The sequence below is a fragment of the Lissotriton vulgaris genome, chromosome 6 (genome assembly GCF_964263255.1).
Source record: "Lissotriton vulgaris chromosome 6, aLisVul1.2, whole genome shotgun sequence".
Lineage (NCBI taxonomy): Eukaryota > Metazoa > Chordata > Amphibia > Caudata > Salamandridae > Lissotriton > Lissotriton vulgaris.
The window spans coordinates 880,228,929-880,254,424 of record NC_141694.1 but is presented as its reverse complement, the minus strand read 5'-3'; the positions used below and the strand labels follow the sequence as shown (position 1 = coordinate 880,254,424).

Sequence of the window (25,496 nt, the reverse complement as noted above, 5' to 3'; positions counted from 1 at the left end):
GAAGGTGGCAGACTGACTCTTTGGGTTTTTCCGTGAGGAGGGAGCAGATACAGTTCAGAGTGGTAATTGGATACTGACCCCATGGAATCTTCTGATAAATGTATGGTGGGAGACTGTGTCAAATGCTGTGGAGAGCTCGAACAGGATGAGTGCTGCTGTTTCACCTCGGGGTGAATGTTTAATTTGTTCTGCATTCTGTCCAACATTTGTGTGTCTTTTGCAGTCTCACCCTAAGTGTGCTGGGAATGCCCAGACTTGGGTTCTAGGCTCACTATGACATTAGATTCAAGCTAGCCTAGCTGAATTGGGGCAATACCCGAAGCCGGTCCCAGGATGCTTGTTGCTGCTCCAGGGAGAACCTGGCTTGGCAGTTCGGGCTGTACTGTTCCCTTGAGGAGCAGGATCAAAACTGATTTACATATGACCTGGTCTAAACTGGAGTGGCATGGTGAGTAAAAGAACAATGGATTTAACTCTGTGTTTCTTTTGCTTCCTCACTCTAAGTGCACCTGGTTTGCCCAGACGTGGGTCCCAAGTTCACTGTGCCACTAGACTGGATTCAAGCTAGCCTGGCTGATGATGGGTAATACCCCAAATATGGTCCTAGGATGATTGTTTCTGGTCCAGGGAGGACCTGGCTTGGTTGGTTGTTCGGTCTGGACTGCTCACATGAGGAGCAGGGTGAAGACTGATTTGCTTATGGCTTGGCCTACACTGGGGTGGCATAGTGAGCAACAGAACAATGGATTTACCCCAGATCTTTTAAATGTGTATTTTGTTCTCTATCACTTTGGCTTTGTAGTTAGGCAGGAAGATGGGGCAGAAGTGGCTCAAGCAGGCTTGGCCAGCTGAAGGTTTGTTGAGGAGGGTGTAAATTGCTGCATGCTTCCAGTCTTCCGGAAAGGTGGCTGTGGCAATAGAGGAATGGATGATATGGCTGATATGGCTCCGGGCAGTGCTGATAGGTGATGCACGAAGGATGCAGAAGTGGTGGGGGCATAGGTCTGATAGGGGTACAAGTGGATGGTCTGCATGAAAGTAGTCATTTCTTCTCAGGTGAGTGTTTTCCATTTAGCCAGGTGTACATCTCGTTTGGTGATGGGGAGGTTGGTGATATCTCACTAGGGCTTGGTTGGTGAGCCAAATTGCTGCAGATGTTTGTTATTTTATTGTGGAAGAAGTTGGATAGGTCATCACAACATTCTCGGGAGAGGGGTGATGCTTTTGATGGAGGCAGTGACAGCATTAAAATCCTTGATGCTCATGAAGATTTACTTGCTGCTGTTGGAGTTCTCAATGTATTCAGATAGCGCTCTTTTCTTGGTGTCTCTCAACTGTTGGTAGGAGCATCTAAGTTCAACTTGTGGTGGTTCTGTTGGTGGTTTTCATGCCTGGCTCTCCATTTCTTTTCTAGCTGTTTGCAGTGTCGTTTGGAGTCCTGAGGGTCCTCTTCGGAACAGCTGGCTTGCTTGCTGTTCATTCTTTGGTTGTTGGGTTTGATGGGAGTGAGGAAGTCTGTGCAGTTCTTGGCCCAGTTGTTCAAGTTGACATGTCCTGATTGACGTTGTCATGGGTTTGGGTTGATCTGTGCTGAGAGCGTTGAATCAGTGTGCTTCTGTGATTTTGCACCAGCTGCTGCTGGATTGCGTGACATAGGTGGGTGCTTTGGTTTGTGGTATGTTGAGTGTATTTTGGAGCGGTCGGCTCATGGGAGGGGTGAGGGTGAGCTACACAGATGTTGTCGCTGGCGGTGATGATGGAGTCAATTATATGTCCAGTGATGTGTGCTGCTTTAGTGGTGAGCTGGGTTAGTCCAATGTTGCTCAGGCTGTCGAGGAGGGCTGTGCAGCATGGGTCAGTTCTGTCTTCTAGATGGAATTGAGGTTGCCAATGAGTATTAAGGCTTTGAAGCCGATTTGAGCAGTGTGATGAAGTCAGGGAAGCTGAAGAAGTTGGCATGCGGTCCTAGTGATTGGTAGGAAACAATTCAGTTTAGGGTGAAGTTCTTGGAGATTTGCAGCTTGAAATGCAGATGGTCTATGAATGAGTTGGCATCCTCTATGGTTGGTGAGCACTTGATGGGGTCTCTGTAGATAACTACAAGTCCCCCACCTGGCTTGTGAATGCAGTCATGACGTACAATCTTGTGGCCCACTGGGATTGTTGTGGCGATGTTGGGTGCCAATGTGGAGTCTAAATAGGATTCCTGGAGGAAGAGGAGGTCCAGTGAGCCACTATTCAGCAGGTCCTAAATTTGTATCTTGTGTTTGCTAAACGAGTTAGTGTTGAGTAGCATGCATGTGAGTGAGTGTTGGGGTGCGGGTTTGCTGTAGTGTGTGGTGTTGTATGGGGGTTGAAGTTGTTGCTGGTGCTTGCATGGGGTGTGAGGCGGTTTCCTGCCTGAGAAGCAGTAGTGGGTGCAGGTAAAAATTCCTATCTTGATGTGAGGCATGGTACCACCAGGAGAAGAGGAGTTCTTGGTTGAAAAAATGAAGGAGTGATGCAATGTATCTTTAGGAGCAAATGGAACAGGGTTTGTGGTGTGGGGCATGGTCCAGGCGCAGACAGATGCAGACGGGCTTACTTTTGGAGCGCCAATGGCGCACCCACTGTGCACGTCTGCTGTGTATCAGTTCCTAGGATGGAGGCGGAGCACGGTTGTCCAAGAGACCCAAGAGCAGGAAGAAGACTTGGGATGATGACATGGGAGAAGAAGCAAGCGAGGAGCTGAGTGAGGCGGAAGATTGCATGGGAGGGAGAAGGGTGGTAGAGGGGAGCAAAACAGAAGAGAGCTGAAGGCCTAAAATGGGGAGAAAATGAAGAAGGGTGCTAAAAGAGACCAAAGTGGGGAGAATAACAGAGGAGGATGCTAAAAAGAGGCAGAAGTGAGATGCAAAAAACTGAGAAAGATGCTACATAAAAAGCGGGTGAAAAACGGAAAGATACTATAAAAACAGAGGCAAAAGCAGGGTAAAAAAAGTAAGGAAGATTCTACATAAAAAGGGGGAGGAAAACAGAGAAAGATGCTGAAAAGAGACAGAAATGGGGGGAAAAGCATAGACAGATACCTTTGATGAGCAAACACACAAAGCAGAAGAAATTACAGAGAGTCGCAGGAGCAAGACAGGAGCCCAGAGAAGACAGAGACAGGTCTAAAAGAGCCTTGACTGGTCAGAGGACCAGTTGCATAAAAGTGGAGACTGAACCCCAGCACCAGAATATTGTGAAGGTAAGTATATGTAGGTAAATGTTGATTTTCTTGTCTTAACTCAACGTCTATGTACATTGAAGAATATATATCTATCTATCTAGCGATCTAGCTATCTATCTGGATGAAAAAAAATAATATATATATATATATATATATATATATATATATATATATATGCTCCAAAGTGCTGCTCAAGCGATCCTCAACCAATCAACGCTGATGTCGTCGGTAGTAGCAGCCGCTACTCTTAATATCCACAACTTCCGAGTCCCGTTGGTTAAAAGGACACAGAGACGACACACCAAGAGAACTTTGCACAAACCCTTTATTGTGCACTCGTGGAACAAGGACGACGCGTTTCGGCGTTAGCCTTTTTCAAGTAGCCACCATTCTGAATTTTACACATATATAAGTCCATCATTCATAAACATGAAGAAAATACTTCAATTACATACATTTTGTTGCAAAAACCAATCTGTACATGTACATATATCAACATTATAATTGCATAATATTTCAGCAAGTGTAAATGTTAGTGTCTAATTTGTGGGTGGGACACGGAGGGTGATGTTATTGTTGTGGACCGACAATATCCTCAGCTCCGCGATCGTGAACTACACAATCGCTAAGATGGTCGGGAAATGAAGTGTAATAATGGACTCCCGTAACTAGGGGTTACCAATTGGTTGAGCCTGTCGGGAGGTTTTTATTATTACGGGTATGCTGAGAGCGGGTTTCAATACCATAATGGAGATCTTGTGTTGATCGGTACATACAGACCAACAAATTCAAAGTCCAGTAACTCGGGAGCTCCCTTAGTTCATGTGCGTTTAGCGCGGGCTGTGGCTCCGATTACGGAATCAACACGCCCATCTACTTTGTGGTTCCGTTGTTGGATAAACACGGGGTTCGATACTCCTGTCAGTTAGGTGTCTCCACCGGTTTCAGCAAATTCTCTTTGTTATTAACCCAAATTGAGATTAAAAATTCAAGTACTTCTTTCCAAAATTTCCAAATTTACGACATGTACTCCAGACACAATCCTGATGATTGGGTATAACATGTTTGCAACCTTGCTTAATATAAAATAGCATGCAGCATTGAATGTAGCAGTGTATTTAACACTTCAAGATGGCGCCTATGTTAGTACTAGGTGTTTGTCCTTTCTTTATCATGACAAGCAATAGTCAGTGTTTTTAAACGGGCCTCCCTCGGAGTGTTATGAACACCGAGGAAGGCGTCACGCCGAAACGCGGTTGTTTTGTCTGCTGAATAAAGCATTTTGAAAAGCATCCCCTCGTGTGCAGTAACTTTGGAGGAAAGAAAGGAGTTTGAGCGTGATATAGAGAGGTCTCACCATGACCGCGAACTGCAACCGCCTGTAAGAGTGCCTCCATTTCTTTGGTCATTGGGAGCGTGAGGATTTGTACTGAGGCACCGCCGGACCCACTGTGTTTGGAAATCTAGAAGGAAGCATTGAGGTCGGAACCGCCATGCTAGACGGGACACTTCAAAGCGCAGTACCGGTGAGAACATACGCTGTATACAAATAGCGGGATATCGCGGCTAGGCGAAGGGGACACTTTTCTGGATATACTTTGGCAATAATTGGGCAAAGTAAAGCAGAGCAATAATCGAATCCGAGGGAGGCATGTTTTGTGAAAGTAGCCGCCCGGAAGCGGCACGTGACATGTTCAAAAGACACGGTGGAGGGGTACAGATGAGTGTGCAGGAGCCAAGGAAAACAGGAGAAAAATTAAATGAACTTGTGACCAAGATTGAGAAACTTTATGAACGCGAAACTCGTAAATGGTGGGAAGTCACCAGTTTACAGAGCTATATTGATGAAAATAGGGTTCCTAGAGGATTAAGAGTCTATCTATACAGTTCCTTCCTATGAAAACCCTGACCCACAACTCCTCACTGACTGGGCTGAACATACAGAACAATATTGCAGAGGAACTCTAGGAATATTAGTTAAATATGCCTGGAGTGACAGAGAGGCGACATTAAAAGAAATACAGGGTATGGAAAACGAACTTGGGAAGGAAGAGGATAAGGTGAGAGTGGAGGAACTAAAATGTCAAATTAAAGCAAGACTGACCAAATATGAACAAAAAATCAAAAATAGAAAGCAAGAAAACCTCATTAGAGATGAAAACGATTATCTCAGTGGAAGAGTCTTGACATTTGCAAAAAAGCCCAATGCCCCGAGGAAAGAATTGAATCAAAGATCAAAACAAGTGTAAGTACCTCGAATAGAGACATCTGAGTGTGAAAATGAAAATGAGTCTGGAGATGACCGAACAGGACGATCGGTGGAAAGGGGTAGAGGGGCAACCCCTTTTCACGACGAGTTCACAGTCATACGTCAATCCAGGTTGCGGGGAGAAAAAAACAAACCCCCAGAAGAAAGCGGAGAAAAACTCGTCGCGGATGGAGGGGGCAGGAAGAGGCAGAGGAAGAGCACAAGCCTGGCCGAATCACAAGGAGAAGTTCAACAAGAGGCAATAGGTGCTACGAATCTCACTGTAGTAAATCTAAGTGACAGAATTTTAACAGATACAGATCATAAAGTATTAAGTCTGGGACTAACGTTTTGTACAAGCAAAGGCCTGGAGTACACGCAGACCCGAATCGATCTCTTTTGTTTCATTAGAAAATTAAAAGTGCATAAGTATTTTAAACTGAGGCCACACATCAAAGATACAAAAACAGTGGAAATGAGAATGACATCCACTGACGCATTGACTGGCAATGGTCTATCAGGGATTGAATCAATGGAGAGTTTGCGATTGGAATTGGAAGATATGACACACTTGGAAACCAGCATAGTGGAGAGGGCCAAACGAATTGGAATCGAGCAAGACAGAGATGAGAGCCCCTTCAAATCAGTATCTGTTTTTAATTTGCAAATGCCCCCAGATGCAATAGATGTATTTTCAGACGCAGTGACCAACGATTTATTGAAATTCAGGTCTAAGAAAGGAGGCAACAAACCAAAGGATAATATAACGAACATAGAAAGAACGGCTTTGGAGGCATTAATGAAGGACACATCGATAGTAATCAAGCCGTCTGATGAAGGCGGAAACGTAGTCATCCAAACGAGACAGCAATACAAGGAAGAGGCTATACGGCAATTGTCGGACTTGAAATACTATGAGGTGTCATCTAAAGAGCAATATCAGGAGAGCATTATGGCTTACGATACGTTAATTCGGAAATGGTATGATCGATCTATGTTAGGTAAAGATGAGCACATGTATCTACGGAGTAGCAACCCGGTGACACCTACCTTTTACCATATTCCGAAACTTCACAAGGACAGATCTAAACCCCCAGGTTGCCCAATAGTGTCCTCCAAGAATAGCCTGACCAAACATTTATCTATTTTTGTTGATCATTATTTATTTCCATGTGTTAAACAACTAGGATCCTATGTACAGGATACGAAAGACTTTTTGACAAAAATTGCCAGTATACAATGGGACCCCTCGAATGTACTTGTAGTATTGGATATAACTAGCTTATACACATGTATAGAACATCAGCATGGTTTGAGGGTAATACAGTTCTTTTTTAAAAAGAGGCAATTACGATTCATGGAACATTCGAGCATGCTGCTAGAATTTGTGGAGTTTTGTCTGGTTAACAATCTGTTCATATTTGAAGATCAATTTTACAGACAAAGGTCCAGAACGGCGATGGGAACCTGCTTCGCCCCCAGCTATGCAAACTTGTTTATTGGCTGGTGGGAGGAGCAGGTGCCCAGAACCGTTGAGGGTGGTCAAGGAGGCAGAGTAGTGCAATGGCACCGCTATATTGATGATTTATTCATCATATGACAAGGAACGTTAGAACAGGCACATGACTACATCGGGATCCTAAATAACAACAACCTGAACTTACACTTTTCGGGTACAGTGAATTCAGTGGTAGTAGACTACCTGGACCTGAGGGTGTTTGTGGAGGGAGGGACCCTACATACAGCCTTATTCAGGAAAGCCACTGCTGGCAATTCAACGCTCCAAGCCAGCAGTAACAACCCCCCGAAGCTCGTCCAGAGTATACCTTATGGGGAGCTTTTGAGATTAAAGAGGAACAGCTCTAAGGATGAGCATTTTGAGGCGGCTGCCTCAGAATGTATCTCAAGATTCAGAGCTAGGGGTTATCAAACCAACACTCTGGCTAAAACACTAACTAAGGTAAGAGGGATACCCAGAAACACATTGCTAGCAGCAAAGAAAGTACTAAGAAAGCTCTAGACAAAAGTCAATTTCGTATGATTACCCCATATTCATCCGAAGCGAATCATCTAAGGAAAATGCTTAAGAAGAACTGGCACATACTAAAAACTGATTCTGTCATTAAGGATGATATACCAAGACATCCACTAGTGACCTTTAGAAAAGGGAAATCACTAAAAGTCATACTAGTCAGGAGTCATTTAGAAGTCATACATGGCAAAATTAACACTCTGAAAGACATGAAAGGATTTTTTCCTTGCGGTAGGTGCAAGGCATGCACAAATAGCAAGAGAGTATTGAGTTATAAATTGCCGGGGATTGACAAAGTGAAAACTATAATCAAGTTTATCACTTGTAGTACTTCGTATGGTGTGTATTGCTTGGTCTGCCTGTGCGGGCTGCAATACATAGGAAGTACTATTCACCAACTCAAAATTAGAATCCTTGAACACCTGAGGGCCATAGATAAGGTTGATGTGGCATACCCTGTGGCACGTCATTTCTCAGAAGTACATCAAAAAGATAGGACGAAGCTGCAATTCCATGGCCTAGACTCTGTCCCAGTCAACATCAGAGGAGGGAATCGGCTAAGAAAATTACACAGATTAGAGACTCGGTACATAATAGACCTTATGAAAAAACAACCACGAGGATTGAACAGTGGGGAAGAGTTAGCTGTACACTTAGGATCATGAAAATTATCTCTGAGGGGACCCTGGGATATATGTTTGTAAATATTAGAACCTGGGCCATGACGTGATGAAATTGGCTGTTGTGATTAATCATTTTCTGTAAATGCGGCTGCAAACATTTTTGTAAATACCTTCACTGTGCCTTTATGGCAATTAATGAATTTCTGAACATGTTATAATGAGAAATTAACACTGCATTTGATGAGAATCGAAAAGTTTGAGAAAGGACATTGGCTGATACACGGCTTGATTAGATCTGATAAATCATGCTTAATTGTGTTATGCATTAGGATGAACTGGGTAATGTAATCGTATTTACGATATGGACTTCATATACAATCCTGATGATTGGTTATAACATGTTTTCAATATTGCTTAAAAATATAAAATAGCATGTAGTATTGAATATAGCGGGTATTTAACACTTTAAGATGGCGCCTATGTTAACAATAGGTGTTTGTCCTTTCTCTATCTTGATATGCAATAGTCAGTGTTTTAAATGAATTTCTGAACACATGATAACGATATATTAACACTGCTTTTGGTGTGAATCGATAAGTTTGAGAAAGGACATTGGCCGATACACGGCTTGATTAGATCTGTCAATAACACCGTAATTGTGTCGAGCATCAGCATGAACGAGGTAATGTAATCGTATTTACGACATGTACTCCAGACACAATCCTGATGATTGGGTATAAAATGTTTGCAATCTTGCTTAATATAAAATAGCATGCAGCATTAAATGTAGCTGTGTATTTAACACTTTAAGATGGCACCTATGTTAATAGTAGGTGTTTGTCCTTTCTTTATCTTGACAAGCAATAGCCAGTGCTTTTAAACGTGCCTCCCTTGGTGTGTTATGAACACCGAGGAAGGCGTCACGCCGAAACGCGTTTCTTCTGACTACTTGATTAAAGCATTTTGAAAAGCATCCCCGCGTGTGCAGTAACTTTGGAGGAAAGAAAGGAGTTTGAGCGTGATATAGAGCGGTCTGACCATGACCGCGAACTGCACCCGCCTATAAGAGTGCCTCCGTTTCTTTGGTCGTTGGCAGCGCGAGAATAAAAAAAAAAATATATATATATATGAAAATGAACTCTCGCCACACGCTGAAAGCGCTTCCACCCGCTGCAGGTAAAGGAATGACGATGAGCAAAACCCAATCTGGTGCCAAGAATTCAGTGCGTTTATTGTGCAATAAAAATGCCCAGCTTGTCCGCCATATATATATATATATATATATATATATATATATATATATATATATATATATATATATATATATATATATATGTATGTATAGCAGGCACGGCCCGTAACGGGCGTGCCACCGGGCGGTGACCTGGGGCGGGGGAGGGGCGGGTGGGGGTTGTAAAATGCGGGAAACGGACAATTTAAGGTAAGTGCCTTAAAAAAAAACAATTTTTGTAGCGCGAGCTGCATCACATTTGGCGATGCAGCGAGCGCAACAAAATTATTTTTTTTTTTTCAGGACTTACCTTAAATCGTCTATTTCCTACATTTAACAAAATCCCCCACCCTGCCCCACCCCCGCTCCACGTCACCACCCGGTGGCACGCCCGTCACGGGCCGTGCATGATATATAGTAATGAATCCAAAAAGACTGTACTCCAGAGCGCGGGGGAGTACTGCTGACAGAGACGGCTACTCTAATCTATAAATTCCAACAATCCCCTTCATAGAAATGACACTCACAACTGAAAACACACTCTCCTTCATTCAAGAAAAGCCGATTGATGCGTTTCGTTTCTTTGAAAGGGATTGTTGGAATATATATTGAGCGAGAGAGCTAGATATCGACTTGTGTATATTACTCTACATAAGCAATACATGTGTACTTTTTACAGCCATTTGATGGGTGAAACCATGTACTCCTCATCTGTTTGTAGGAGAGACTCTCAAAGCCAAGATGTCAACAAGTAGGTCAGAAAAATCAATGACATACCAAAACAAATTTAGATATTTTGAAATTAAAAGTCATCTGATTACAACATTACAACGTTTGAGAAACCCTGTTGACGTTTCATTTCTTAGTTTTGCTTTGATGTTATTTGAGCTACCTCTCATACCCATATATTCCTGGCTTATACAACTGCACTCACTGACCATTTTCTCACAACTCGCTTGAGCTGTACTCACAAATAAGTTGTGGATGAAGAAAATGTAACTTGAAATAAATTGAAGCAAAACAGATATCATGTTTTCCCCACTGTCTCTCCTTTAATGACACTAAACCTTCTTGCTTGCAACAAAAATAATTACATTTCAAGCTCCATGTTTGACTTGTCCTTGTCCCACAAGGGTTAATGATGTGAACAGCTGAATGGTTAAAACCTATCCATAAACCACCTTCTCGTTCATCAAGGTGAAATGGCAGATTACGTAAATTCAAATGAGTAATCAAGGGATGCTTATCCTCATGTTGTGTATTGCAAGATTGTACAAATCATGCGCTCAAGTGATGAACCCAAGGAGGCACATTCTACCACGTTTCCCTTTGCCCAGTATGCCGATGGCATATTTCCAGTACCTGGTCTTGTATTCCTTCCATTTGTCGGGGTGCTCCATCAGTTTCTGGCAGAGACTGTCAATTTGTGCCTTTAGCTCCTTGAGTGTTCTTTTACTGCTCTCCAGAGCCATCCTTACTGGATCGCGCTCTGAAAGTTTCAGGCACAATTCTTCGATCAACTGGAGACGTTTCTCACACAGATGATAGGGACCCTTATCACTGAAGAAAGACTGAGATGACATAAAGAAATGTTAAAATGTGATAAGGTATAACATTAAGTTTAATGCTTCTTGTTTGCACTGTAATAATATGGAAATGGGTGAGTAGGCTCTAGGAGAGGAGCAAGTGGCCATCTAATCGGCCTGAACCTAGTGGAGAATGGGAAGCCCAGAGCCATACCCCATTTACACTGAGTCATAGTGGCGCTTAATACCGCTTTCTACCTGTCAATGAAGTATTACAGAAATATTCTGACTTTGCAGTTGCACAAGTCCTACTATTCTGTGCAGCGTTTGCTCTGCACCATTGAAGTGTCAATTCCAATGTACAACTCTAAGCAGATACCATGTTGAGGTAGTGTCACTTACATTTTTTTTTGTAAAACAATTTTTATTGCAGAGTTCAATGTAAGGATCACAACATATTTGCATTACCTTGTTGCGGGACCTTCGGTCCATAGACTCCATCCGGTTATCATGTACACAGCCGTACAACCCACATCCCGGAGGCCGGGCGGCGTTTCTCGTATAAATAGCATCTTGCAAACCCCGTTGGTCTGTGCAGTCATCTCTAGAGGTCTACCGCTCTCTGCTTTTAATTTTTCACCCCCCCCCCCCACCCCAACAACCCTGGGATGTTTACTGTGTCGTCCATAGGTACCGAGAATCACTTCACCCTTCACCCCCCCCCTCCTCTCCCCCCCTGGTGTCTGTACCCGTGCCTGGTGTCGGGAGATCCGGTTGCAATGGGAGTACCAGGAGTTTTAAGTCGACTGATGTGGTCGTGTGTCCTGTGTTGGTGCCGGGCTCGGGTCTGCTCCCCCCAGGGTCTCTGGTACTACAGCCTCTTTCTCCTCTTCACTCCCCACTGCACTATCTCTGAGAGCCTGAACCAGGACCTCCCACGCCATTGCTGCTTCCTGAGCTTTCTCATCTGATCTACGTCGGGCCAGTTGGTATCTAATTGTACTCTCCGCCGCAGCCCATTTCAGGAATTCATTCAGCCATCTTCTGTGTGTCGGCGCCACCTTTGATTTCCACCCCTTAGTCAGTTCTCTCTTTGCAATAAGTAAGCCCATGTCAATGAATTTGCTTGATAGTTTGTTTTTGCGTGTGTGCGGAAACCAGTGTAAAATTGCAACCGCGCCGTCATATTGCAGTTCCCTGTCTGCCACCTCATTCAGGGTGTCGCCCACTTCCCTCCAGTAGTCCTGCAAATGGGGACAGTCCCTAAGCATATGTAGGAGGTCTGCACTTAGTCGCGCACATCTGGGGCATGCTGCGTCCTCCGCGCCGAAATACGTTGCTATTTTAAGTGGGGTGAGGTAGGCCCTATGGATAATGTATAGATGTATTAACTGGAAGCGGGCATTTCTGGTGCTTTTCCTGGCCCTCTGAACCAGTTGGGGCCACGTTGTGTCTGGGATTTCTTTCTGTAGATCAGCCTCCCATTGAGTCTTGAGGCGCGTAAGAGGTTGCATATTCTCCGTATGCATTCTGGAGTAAAGGCACGTGATCGCCTTGAATGTCCCCGCGGCCATCATCGTGTATTGGCACGCTGATGTTGTCTTGGGTTCCATCAGTCCCTCCCTCCAGTGAGCCTGTACAGCCCTCACCACGGCTGCGTGTAATAAATAGTCTCCTCTGGGGAGGTCGTAGCGCTCCTGTAGGGTCTGGTAGGGTGTTAGAACTCCGTCGTCAAAGAGGTCCCCCACCATCTGCAGACCAGCGTCCTCCCAAAGTTGGAGTCTCGACCAGTCACCACCATGTGATAGTGCTGTTAACATGGCTATCGGGATTTCGGGCGCATAGGGGTGTTCAGGACCGGCTCGCTTTTGCATGCGGTTCCAACATAATCTCATCGTCCGTTCTTCTTGGGACAGCCCTCCAAGTACTAACCTTTGTTGTAAGGTTATATATGCCAGTACGTGGCGGGGGGTGCCAATGTCCCTCTCCTGCTCAGGGCCCCGGTACACTCTCGCTACCTCCTGCGTGAAGAACTGTAGTTGTGCTGCCAAGTAATATAACTCGAAGTCAGGGACTGCCAGTCCCCCCTCGTTTTTGGAGCGGGTCAGAGTCGTCAGCGCTATTCTCCGCCTGCCTGTTCCCCACAGGAAGGACACTATCTGGGATTTTAGGCGTTTAAAGATCGCTCCCGGTATCCACATGGGAAGGGTCCTAAAGAAATATAACAAACGTGGTAGGGCTATCATTTTGAGCAATGACACTCGGCCTGTCATGGATAAAGGGAGGGTGGCCCAGAAGGACATGTTGCCTTGCAGCGCCCGGATACAGCGGCCTATATTGCCATCCAATAGGTCTGCGGGCTCATGATAGACATATACCCCGAGGTAGTGCAGGCAGTCAGCCTCCCAGCGTAGTCTTGGACGGACCAGGGAACACCGTTCCGTTTTTCGGATGGGGAAGGGGCAAGATTTCGCCCAATTTACCCTTAAACCCGAGACTTCCCTGAATCGCAGTAGGAGCTCTTCCGCCCCCGTCACTGCCTCCTCAGCGTTGTCTAGAAACAACAGGAGGTCGTCTGCGTATAGGGATATGTAGTGGCGGGCCCCTCCAACCTCCAAACCGCTGTAGTATTCACCACTTCTAGCCAGTGCCGCTAAGGGCTCCACCGCTAGAGCGAACAATAGGGGGGAAAGTGCACATCCCTGTCTAGTGCCCCTGTGTACCTCATACCGATCCGATATCAGAGCTCCCACTTTTACTCTAGCACCCACTGATGCATAGAGTATCTTCGTCCATCGTATGTAACCCTCGCCCAAGCCGAAACTTTGCATCACCTTATATAAGTAGCTCCACTCCAGGCTGTCGAAGGCTTTCTCTATATCGATCGCTAATACCATGGGGGCTCTCGCGGTCGGTGGAGGTTCCGCTATTAACCGGAGCAGTCTGCGGATGTTGTGCGATGTGTTCCTGGTAGGGATGAATCCGGACTGGTCTCTACGGATCAGGCCTTGCATGTGGGCTACAAGTCTAGTGGCTAGGATTGTGCTTAAGATTTTATAATCCGTCGTCAACATTGACAACGGTCGGTACGAAGCCGGGTCAGTGCTTTCCCGACGAGGTTTTAAGAGGGGGATCATGATCGCCTCGCGCATCGATTGGGGCAACGCGCCCTTCGCTTTGGCTTCGGTATACATTATTTGGAGTCTTGGGGCTAGTAGATCTATAAATTTCCCATAAAACTCGATGGGCAGTCCGTCCATTCCTGGCGTTTTATTGCGCGCCATTCCTTTTATTGCTCCCCTGATTTCTGTCAAGGTGATCGGGCCTCCGATGGCATCAGTTTGCTCCTGGTCTAGGTGAGGTAGCTGCACCTCGGCCAACAAGGCCTCTATCGCCTCGTGTCGGTTACCCAAGTCCCTCCCATATAGCCGTTCATAATATGCCCTAAAACAATTTAATATGTCCGGTTGAGTGTTATAAACTTCGCCATTGGATCCCTTTAGGGACAGGATCGGGGTATTGCCCCTGCAAGGGCTGGCCAGCCAGGCCAGGAGAGTCCCCGTTTTGTCCCCCTCAGCTAGTGTTTTAGTCAGGTACGTTTTGTAATCAAAGCTACGGAGGCGTTCCACCTCCACCGCTACCGCCTCCCGTGCTGTTCGTACCCTTTCCTGGAGTTCGGGGTGGTTAGGCCGTTCTTTTTCTGCCACTCTCAGTTTCCGCTATGCTTTATCCAAATCGTCTATTAATGTCCTCCTCGCGCCCGCAAACTTCCCTATACAGTGTCCCCTCACCACTATCTTGAGCGCGTCCCATTCTGTAGCTCTGGAGGAAGCAGTGCCTTCATTCTCCGCAAAGTATTGGGAGATCCTGTCCTCTAATGCTGCACGGAACGGTGGGTCATCCAACGTGTCAGGCCGAAGCCGCCACGTCGGGATCTGCGTAATTACGTTCATCCAATCTAGTGTTAGGAGCAAGGGATTGTGATCCGATATCGTGCGTGCTAGATATTCAGTCCGGGCTACCATCGGCAGTACCGGTTGGGAGCACAGGAAAGCATCTAAGCGGACATGGAGGTCATGTAAGCTGGAGTAGAAGGAATAGTCCCTCTCAGTTGGGTGTTGTAGTCGCCATATATCTGTCAGGCCCCACTGCCCTTACCAGTCTGTTCTATGTTTCGCTAGACGGTGTATAGGGGATGTGTGCAGTGGTGGGTGCGACCTATCCAACGTGGTGTCCTCGATTGAGTTGAAGTCTCCTCCCATCAGTACCGGCCCTGTGAAATAGGTAGCCAATATCCCGGATAGTCTAGTAAAATATGCCGCCTGCTCTACGTTTGGTGCATAAGTGCTGCAGAGTGCTATATGGCGACCTCTGAGTAAGCCCTCGACCGCTACAAATCTCCCATCCGGATCTACCGAGTGGCTAGTGACCTGGAAGGGAACTCCCGCTCGAACCCAAATCAGCACTCCCCTAGCGAACGCTGAGTATGAGGTGTAGAACAGGTGACCCCTCCTCTCCTTTGCAAAGCTATACCTTCCTTTTTGGTTAGATGGGTTTCTTGTAAAAAGGCTATATGAACCCCCCCTGCGGACCAGGTAGGAGTGTATTTTGTATCTCTTTGCCATCGAATTCAGCCCCCGCACATTCCAGGACACACATTTTAGAGATCCCCCATTATCCATTGTCCCGCTGCATTTGGATCCAGTTCATCTCCTTTTGTGACCAGACTACAGGTTTGACACCAACCCCGCTCATCCCCAACAAAACTTCAAAACCCCTTCCCTGAGCCTTATTTCCCCTCAGCCCAGTTCTTCCCCCCTCCCCTCCTGCCACGCCCTGAGGCACCCCAACCTCTCTGGGCCCCCCCCTCCCCAGAACAGGACCTAACTGCGAAAGAGTTATCCCCATCCAAACCAGAGAGCAACGAGCTCTCAAATCTTCCTACTCCGCAGTCTGTACTACGGTGACCTTATGGGCCTCTGGGTACGTGTGCTAGCTACTACTATGGTCAGTTGCCTACTCCGTTCCCTCGCCCTGTAGTGTACATCAAGACTCACGTAGTTCAGTCTTACAGCCTCCTGCTCAATTGTTCGTGCGCGCCGCAGCAGCCATGTTCGTCATTGCCAGACCCTTATGTTCCATATTCAGCAGCCGAAGATTTCCTCTGCCGTTTGTGACGTGACCTTCGAAACCTTTTGCGCTGCCCACCTCCGACAATTCAGTCTCCGAGCCCGTTCACTGCTCCTCTGAGTCAGATTCCCTCTCCAGTGGCGCCGATGTTGTGCCAGAAACCTCCTTCACTGCTTGCAGTGCCGCTTTCCTCTCCTCTCCGAGATTCCGTCGTTTTTTTCGATTCTCGTCTATACCTCCGGAGTCTCTTGGATTGTCTAGCTGGGCGCTGTTGGAGTTCGCTCTCGGCTCTGAAGCGGGCCTCGTCCGTCCCAGCTTTGTAAGTGTCCCACCAGGCCCACGCCTCTGCTGATGTCGTGAAGAATAAAGCCTTCTCATCCACTATTATTTGGAGTTTGGCCGGGAATAAAAGCGAGTATTGCAGACCCTCCGTGCGTAGTTCTTTTTTAAGGGACAGGAATGAGGCACGTAGTTTTTGAGTTTCAAAGGTGTAATCCGGGAACAGTGTGACATTTTTATTGTCGACTTGGAAGGGACCCACTTCTCTCGCTCGCTGTAGCAACCAGTCTCTGTCCTTGTAATGTAGCAGTTTGATCACCACTGGGCGAGGGGGCAGACCCGGCTTTGGGGGCCTGGCCGGGACTCGGTGCGCCCGCTCTATGGTGAAGAAGGGGGACAGGCCCTCCGGGGCCCCCACTGTTCTCAGCCAGTCGTCCAGGAAACCTATCATGTCCGCCCCCTCCTTTTTCTCCGGAAGGCCTACTAGGCGCACATTATTCCGCCGACTGCGATTTTCGACGTCTTCCGCCCGTCTCTCCAGTGCTTATATGCGGTCCAGTGCTTCAGCAAGTTTCCCTTTCGTTGCTCTATGTTCCGGCACGATGTCCTTCAGAGTGATTTCTGCCTCCTTGACCCTGTCTGCCAGTTTCCCATGGTCAGCTCTCAGGAGCCCCAGCCCTGTTGATACCTGGGCGATGTCCCGGTGTAAGGCGTCTTTTGTGGCTGCGATGGCGTCGAGGATCCCGTCCTGCATCAGCTGCAACTCCGACGGGGGCTGCTGAGTGTTCTCCGGTGGCTCCGTGGACGGGCCCCCTTCTCCCTTCGGTCCTCGCGGCTTCCCCATTTCGCCCCTGCAGGATCCACTGGTCTCACCGAGGTAGGCGTTGGCAGCCGTTCTCTCAGCAGGCGGCCAGCTCGCGCTCCGCAGGGATGTGCGCGTTGACTAGGTGGCAGCGTTTCTTGTTTCGTGGATGCCGGCGCCCCCCCTCCGGCGGTGCCCGTCGGGTCCCCGGGATCTTGCCGCAACAGCAGTGCGTTCACCTCTCAGGGAGGCAGCAGGGGTTTCTGTGGGTGCTCTTTTCAGCGATGAGGCCTAACTGCGTCCGGATCCTTCTCCCTGCTCGGCTCGGGGGTCTCGATCACCTATTTTGGACACCCCACCTCCAGGTGGTTTCACACCTCGGTCGTATGACACAGTGGTTGCTGCACTGGACCCCCGACTGTATTCCTGTGCGCATGGAGGGGGAGTCTAGCTACCGTCTCCGGGGCGGGCAGCCCTTCCCCTCTGCTGCCAATCCTCTGGGTTTCACTCCGGGCAGTGCGGGGGCTCCACACCGGTGGCGTCACCAGCAGCTTGAAGCGTTTGCGTGGGTCTTTGTAGTTTACCCCCGCTGTTCTGCCGGGCGCACAGTCCGATGTCCCCCCCCCCCGCCGGCAGGAGGTCTCGTAGTCGGGGTCTGGGCACAACGTTCGTGGGTGAGGTGGGGTCCCCGTTTGTCCATGCTCCCCACACCCTATGCTCAGTTCTCGTCACCCGGCCACCGCTCCGGCCGCCTCAGGGACCAGGGTGTATCTGCAGGGCGAATGGTCCCAGCTCCGGGGCACACAGTGCAGCTCCCAGCCAAGCAGGGCCCCGCAGATGATGTCCAGTCTTCCCACCAACTGTCCCCGAGAAGGCCAGGCGGGTCCCCAGGCAATCCCCGCGTGTTTTCTCAGCTGCTCCCTCACCTCTGGGTCACTGGGCCTCAGGGCCGGAGCCACCAGCAGCCGCCGATCGTCGCGGTGTCCGCCAATTATCAGTCTTGCAGCAAACCCCCGCTGGTGTCGCGGGTTCCGCCGCCAGTGTCCCCTGCACTCGCGGCTCCTTTCCTGCTGCTCGCTCACTCGGTGGGGCTACGCCGTCAGGGCCGCAGGCCCCGAAGCCGGGGTGTAAATTTAGGTCGCTCTGGGCTGGGGGCTCCGCTAGGCCGCCTGAGCCCCTCACTGCTGCATCCGAAGTCCGGACCCACCGGAGTGCCAAGGCGGGTGGAGATCTTCGCCCGTTCGTTCGGAGGGCTGGGATCACTGGTCAGCTGGGCACTGGAAGAGATCCGCTGTCCGTCGGTAGCTGCCGACGATTCTCAGGCCGCCATTTTGCACACCTCCGACCTGGGCACTGTCTACGGCTCGTTCCGCTCCTTACGGGTGTTCCGCCAGCTCGCCACTCGACCTGAGCAGGCACTGACAGTAGTCGTGGGATCGACCCGAGTTTTACGGGGATCCCACGCCTGGTTCCGGATACAATCAGGATAAACGGGCTGAGGGTCGGGAGCCTCTCTAGGCTGCGTCCGTCCCCATCGGCTGCTAGCCACGCCCCCGAGGTAGTGTCACTTACATTACACCTATCACTCAAACACCACGCAACAGAAAACAGTGCGGCCGAAAACTGTCCCGCAGCCGGGAGTCTGTCATCAGTATTGTTTCAATATTTATCTTTCTGGCTCAATGAATTCATAGAATGTTTCTATCATCAGATACACCAAATTCTATTCTACATCAGTAGTAATATTTATGATAAACTTTATTCAGAACACTTTAAAGAATTCTGCAGAATTTTCACTAGCCAAATGTTTCACCAGGGTGCTCCATTTGCTTAGTAAAAATGCATCTAGTGTACATTGAACCTTACTAAGATTTCCCACATTGCTTTCACATTAATTATTCAGAATGTACCACTGGTACAAGCAGAAGATAGCACCTGGCAACAGGAATATGCCCTGCTTGTGGCAATAGACAATTATGAGATGTTTCTACACTGAAATTTACCAAGCTCAGTAAAAGCTACTCAGATTGTAAAAAAGAGAGCACATTAAGGGGTAGTAGATGCAGTAGATGCCGAATAGATCAAGAATCTTTGCAATATGGAAATGAGCAATATTAAATCCAGGTGGCATATTTATGAATTAGTATTACAGTTAACATTGAAGAGCTGTCACCTATACATTCCTTATACATTTCATTACATATGTTCAAGGCAAACCAGCAAAATGAATCAGTGATTGGCTACACCAACCTATAGCATATTTGATATAGTTTACTCAAAGTGATTTGCTTACTAAAAACTTACAAACATGAAAAACTAGCACAGTTACAAATCAAAGAAGCGCCCCCTCATTTGCGGATGCTGAAGATCACATGGACCTGCATATCAATAGGAGCTAATGTGCCCAAGGTGCACTTCAAGCAATCCTTTCTGGGACACTGTCATATGTTTCCGGAAACTCTGCTCAGCAAAGCTCTGGTATGTAAACCACCTTACGTCTCTTTGTTTTATCGATTAAAGGAAGGCCCTATTATCACACAATATTCTTCTGAACTCCTGTATTATCCAACCCTAAAATTCCAATATTACTACATCTGCACTGAAAATATCTGTCATGCATATCTATATGTTCCAGTGTGAGACATGTCCTACCAGTTCACAGCCTATTATAAACAATCAAGAAACCACAGTTGCAGCCACACACACTTGGCTTAGAAACTGCTCAGGATCTGACATAGCGTCTGTGGTGCCAGAAAGGATTAAAATCTTCTGCAACAATTGTACCTCAGGTATTGAAGTGAGTCTGCCTTTATCCTTCCTCAATATTACAATGCCTCAGTAATTGAAATCTCATCATGTGGCATTGCTGAGCTTCCATTCATCTCAGCTGAAACATCTCCTCAATACTCTACCTGGCGGCTCTGATTTTGCTACACAGCTGGCCACACCTCTATGTTTTGGTCAATATTGTTGCTCCTTTAACCACAAGTAATTCCTGCCTCATTACAGCTTATATGATTTCAATATATTAACTGACTGCCACTATGGATAGGAGGTAGATGCCATTATTAATTCTCTAAGCATGTTCCCCTACTTTCAAGTGGTCCAACACGTTGGCGCAATTACACAAATGACCCGATTTTCAATTGTCTCCAGACTATTAGTACTACTTGATCTGAGCAGGTTGCTATTTCTTTCCAATTAAGTTTACCTCCCCACACCTCCAAAATCTAGAATTCCCTTCTTCTTACGACTTTGGCCCAAACTTTCTTCTGCTGCCTACACTAATGGATATTTTTACAAAATAATGATGCAGAGCAATGCTGCAAGCCATCTTGCAGCAAAGAGCTGCATCATTAGGAAAATGCAGGTATGTGTCGCATTTACAACAATACGACGCATCCCTCTGCTTTCCCCAGCACTGGCGCACAATAGGGTGCCTAGCTTCAACGCAGGCACCCTTGCATGATAGTGCAAGCATGCCTGATTTGATTGAATGGTTGTATTTGTGCAGGAAGGGACACTTTCCTGCACAAAAACAATCATTGATTGTGTTTTCCTCCTTCTATGTGTGTTGCAGAATGCTGCACACATAGGAAGAGGAAAAACAAGGAGAAATAAAGGTATTTCTCCACATTGCGCCACATTTATACCTCCTCTGGTAAGGCGTTAGTACTAATACTAGTACTATACTATCTGAGCAATAAATATGCTACTGATTTTCCTTTTGATAGTGGTTGCTGCTCTTCTATGTCTCTGCTGAAGTCCCAAAAGCTCACAGTGTTCGAAAGAGCAGCTATGCATTTTCTCTAAAAGCTGCCAATTTGTGGAACAGTCTGCTGCTCTCAGTTTGTTCCACAGCAAACCTGCAATTTCAGGTGTCCACTGAATGGTTAGTCAGCCTTCCACCTATTTCCTCAGTATGCCAGGAAATGTTAGGATATAATACTATTCACTATGCAATCACTCAGTCATGCTTCTAACATTTCTTTAGGTAAAATAATATGGTTCTCGTATGAAATCCAGGAGAATGGAAGTATGCTGTAAGCAGCAAGACTACTTTCTGGCTAATTCTTCTTCAGGACAGGAGTAACTAATTATCAGCTAGATTCATCAACGAAAAATGGGCTCGCAAAGGGCCAGATTCTGAGAATCTGGCCCTTTGCGAGTGCAATTTTTGCATTTGGGATTCATCATCCCAAATGCAAAATTCGTTATTAAAGAATTCGCACATTTGCGAGGAATTGCATTTAAGGAATCTCTATTTGAGATTCCTTAAATGCAATTCATGAACCATTTTAAAATTGCGAATTCGCAATTTTGGGCCGCTATTTACCGCGAGGTCAAACCTCGTGGTAAATAGCGAATACTTAGAAAAATGCATTTAAATGCATTTTTCTAAGTTGCATGTTACACACACACATGTCCTTTACATGTGTGTGCGCAACACCAATATAGATTACATTTCAGGGGTGCTACAGGGTGTCCTTTGGACACCCCTGGCACCCTTGAAATCGCATCCTTATTTGCGATTAGCAAATTGGTAATCGCAAATAAGGAATAACTTCCCATTCATTCCTATGGGCCCATAGGAATGAATGGGGAGTTATTCCTTATTTGCGATTAGCAATTTGCTAATCGCAAATAAGGAAGCTGTAGGAATCGCAATTTATTTAGCGATTCCTACATGAATCCCGTTTTGCAAGTACTTAATAGCGATTCCTTAATAATCGCTATTAAGGACTCGCAAAACGGGACGATTATGAATCTGGCTGTATGTTAAGGACAGTTTCTCCAGCATATTATTATTCAATAAGACATCACGTCCCACAACAAATGTTATAGAAAACATACAACTTTCTTCAGAGATCTAGTAAATGCATATGTCCACTTAACTGCATTATTCTGCACTACATCAGCTTATACAATTCTTGGTAAAAATACATAGACTTAAGCTTATAAAACCCATGTATGAGGACCCAGTGGAATGCTTTACTTAATGTTCCCAAGCATAGTGAATGGTGTACTCATTGCATACAAACCCTGTGCTCTCTGAGAACTTTTTCACTGCCCTCACTGGACACCAAACTGTTCTCTCGAGCCAACTCTGATCTGCAGTCTTCAACAGTGGCCAGAAGTCTAGTTTTCTCCAGCTCAATTTTAAGATGAAGCAGATGGTATGGTGCTTCTGTCTGAAAATCCTATGTAAGAAACAAATCAGGAAAATTTTGAAAATGTTGATGCTTACGAAAATTTTATAATTGCAACAGCTTTCAACACAGGTTAATGAACACCCAACAGAATTTAAATGATCAGTCCCATCACATGGTTGATTTTTTTGGGTATGTTGTGGTTGAAAGGAAGGCACTAGTGTTCAAATAATACAAAACAAGCTTTGCTGAATGTCATCTGTACTATTCAATTTATGATTTATTATTGTAGCCATATCACAACAATTGCAACCATCAAACACAATGGCAATTATTTTGGTCTACCCAAATATAGTTGCGATTATTTTTTATAAGCTTGTCTAGCTATTATCAGGTGTCAGGGCAATATGATAAATTTTTTGTTACTATGAATTCCTGTCCGCAAATACTAAATCAATATCTGACAGATCCAGTCTAGCAGTGGCCCGGTGGCTGAATATGGTAGTGATGTCCCCACTCTCAGGTTTGGGGTTTAGCTTCAAAATGATAACTTCAACTTAAGTGGATTTTAAGATCTGATGAGAGTGAACTATGTATGCTGCCTGTTTATTGTCAAACTGCCTGATTCACAAAGCTACTTTTGCATCTAAGTGAAACTTATGGCCTGATTTAAATCTTGGTGGACGGGTTACTCCGTCACAAAGGGGACGAATATCCTGTCTGCCGAAATATAAATCCCGTAGGATATAATGGGATTTATATTTCCGTAGACGGGATATCCATCACCGTTGTGATGGAGTAACTCTTCCACCAAGATCTATATCAGGCCCTTAGTTGGGAAAACACAGCCATTTATTAGGGCAAATTTTGCATGGTGGGATTCTTCCCTTCTAAATGGGACATCCTTGCAAGAGTGTTATGACAGAATAGTGGAACAAATCTGCTCACTGATGCAAGTTGTGGGCATTCCACGTTGGGTCAACCTACAAAAGTTGTTGAACATTGTGATGGAGACTGGGGGCCATATTTATCAAAAAGTGACACTGCGCTACACTGCATTACAGGGAAAGGGCAGGAATGTGCTGTATTTATCACAATAAGGCACATTCCAGCATTTTCCAGGAGCTGGCGGACAATGTGCTGCCTAGCGCCAACGCATGCACCCTTGCAATGTGGTGCAAGGGTGCCTGTGTTGCAACCAGGGTTGTTTTGTGCAGGAAGGGGCATCTTCCGGCAAAAAACATCCCTTGAGTCATATTCCTCTATCTATGTGTGCTGCAGAATGCAACAAACATAGAAAGAGGAAGTAACAAGGAGAAATAAAGCTATTTCTCCTAGTTACGCCTCCCCTGGGAAGGAATATCATTTTGGCACATTCCCCGGTCTAACAGTAATGGCATAACTGGGAATGTGTCAAAATCTATGGGTGTTGCATGGGAACACCCACGCAATGCCCATGGAATGCCTCTTTGGGGGCAGAGTAACGCTACACATCGATTTGCGCTGCGTTGGGTTACTCCAAATTTTTCAAGCCAATCTGGCCACGCCAAGGGATCTTGCAAGGCTTGACAAATCGCATTTTAGGGGTTGCGTTGCTTTTCCATTATGTTGGGTGGTGCAAAAGCGACACAATCACTTGATAAATATGGCCCAGAGTATCGACCAGAAAAGATGCTACCAAAGGTAAGATAGTTCTTCTGATGGATACTTCTAACCACAGATTCCTCACCGTTAAACGAGATGCCAAAGCAGTACCTCCCAAGGTAGAGTGTCTGTAGAGTGGGCTCAGATCAAAATGTATTGAAGGACCAAATGGACAAAATGCTCTTGCCGCGGGACCTTGCTTTTAAGGCAGTAGTGCTTCATGAATGTGTGCACTGACGCTCGCATCAAGGACTGGCGGATGTCAAAAACAAGTGCTCGAGTACCAATGTAGTATTACCTTGACACAGTCCTTTTCTGCACACTATTTCCTTTTTTTGCCCCAGAGAAAGCAACAATAAGGTCATGTTAACTTATTTTATCTCCTTTACTATTTCATTTTGCAGATTTTCTACCGGATGATTCGAGCGAGCATTTAATTCTAAATGCATACTTGGCAAAATTTAGGGACCCTAATGGAATGTTGTGAATGTATTGTTCAGTCAACGTATTGCAGTTATGGATTAATATACACACTGTATAAAGGTAGGTGTAGATGAATTGAAAATATGAGTTGTACACATTGCATGCTGTAAGATTAATCATAACTTCGTTTTTTACATACAATTCAGTTCAGAGCTTCTGTGAAGGTAGAGCAAATGGAAATACAGTCAATTTGATTGCACACTTTGTAATATAAGTCATAGGATAGAAAGGCATTGTACATTTGACTGTCCTATTGAACTTGTCTGAGTCAAATAACTCACATGGTTCTAGAAAGAATGTTTTTCCTGTTGCACATAATGCTGCCTTGATACATACATACTAAGTTATAAGATGGAAAGTTCAGTTAAACATTCGGTAGTCCTTTATTTATGTCTATTCACTAGGTGGCATACGTATCGTGAGTAAGGCTGTTTACAGTGGATATGCTTAGATGTCGATTCCTCAGCTTGTGAAATAAATCACCTTATAAGCAGCTTCTGGTGTGCGAGTCTTGCCTTATTACTATGGTAGGGGAGAGTGGAATATATATATATGTATTTATATTTAATGAAAAAAACAAAGGTTAAAGTAACATTATAGTTAGATGTGAAAAAAAGATCTGTTTTCATTTTTAAAAAAACCTTACACATTCAATTAAAAACCCAAAGTTTATAGTTAGATGAATTTGTCAATGACCACATTAATATTTTGAATTTAAAAATACACTGAAATTCAAAAGTTATAGTTAGCAGCACTAATGACCTCACAAATGACATCATTTATGACATGTTGTATGACATCACTCGACATCTCAAATTACATCATTGATGACATCACTCACGACATCATCCAATAAGTATGTTAATTTGTTTTATAGTTTACATAGTGAAGGGTAACTACTGTATTGCGTTTCTACCAAATTTTGTATAGCCTGTGTCCAGCTAATTGGTATGTGTTTATAAAACGCATGTGTTCCTAATGCACAATAGGTGTGTAGAGGTATTCAACACATTATAAGTCTTTGTCCTCCTGTTTTCTGTCCCTCCGTCTCATCCGGAAAATCTCGCGTTTCTTTTCCACCGACGCACTCAAAACCATAGTCGCGGCTTTAATCATCTCCCGCCTCGACTATGGGAA

The 25,496-nt window shown here is 45.7% G+C and overlaps 1 protein-coding gene across 1 annotated transcript in view; it reads right to left on the bottom strand.

Annotated features, from left to right (window-relative positions):
- SYNE1 (spectrin repeat containing nuclear envelope protein 1) overlaps positions 1-25,496 on the bottom strand; it is a 2,319,318-nt gene that overhangs the window by 1,657,062 nt on the left and 636,760 nt on the right. The window contains exons 26-27 of the mRNA XM_086926873.1: positions 22,125-22,283; positions 10,708-10,916 (exon numbers count right to left, since the gene is read on the bottom strand). Of these exons, the coding sequence (XP_086782999.1) occupies positions 10,708-10,916; positions 22,125-22,283 (368 nt within the window). The remainder of the gene's footprint in view (positions 1-10,707; positions 10,917-22,124; positions 22,284-25,496) is intronic.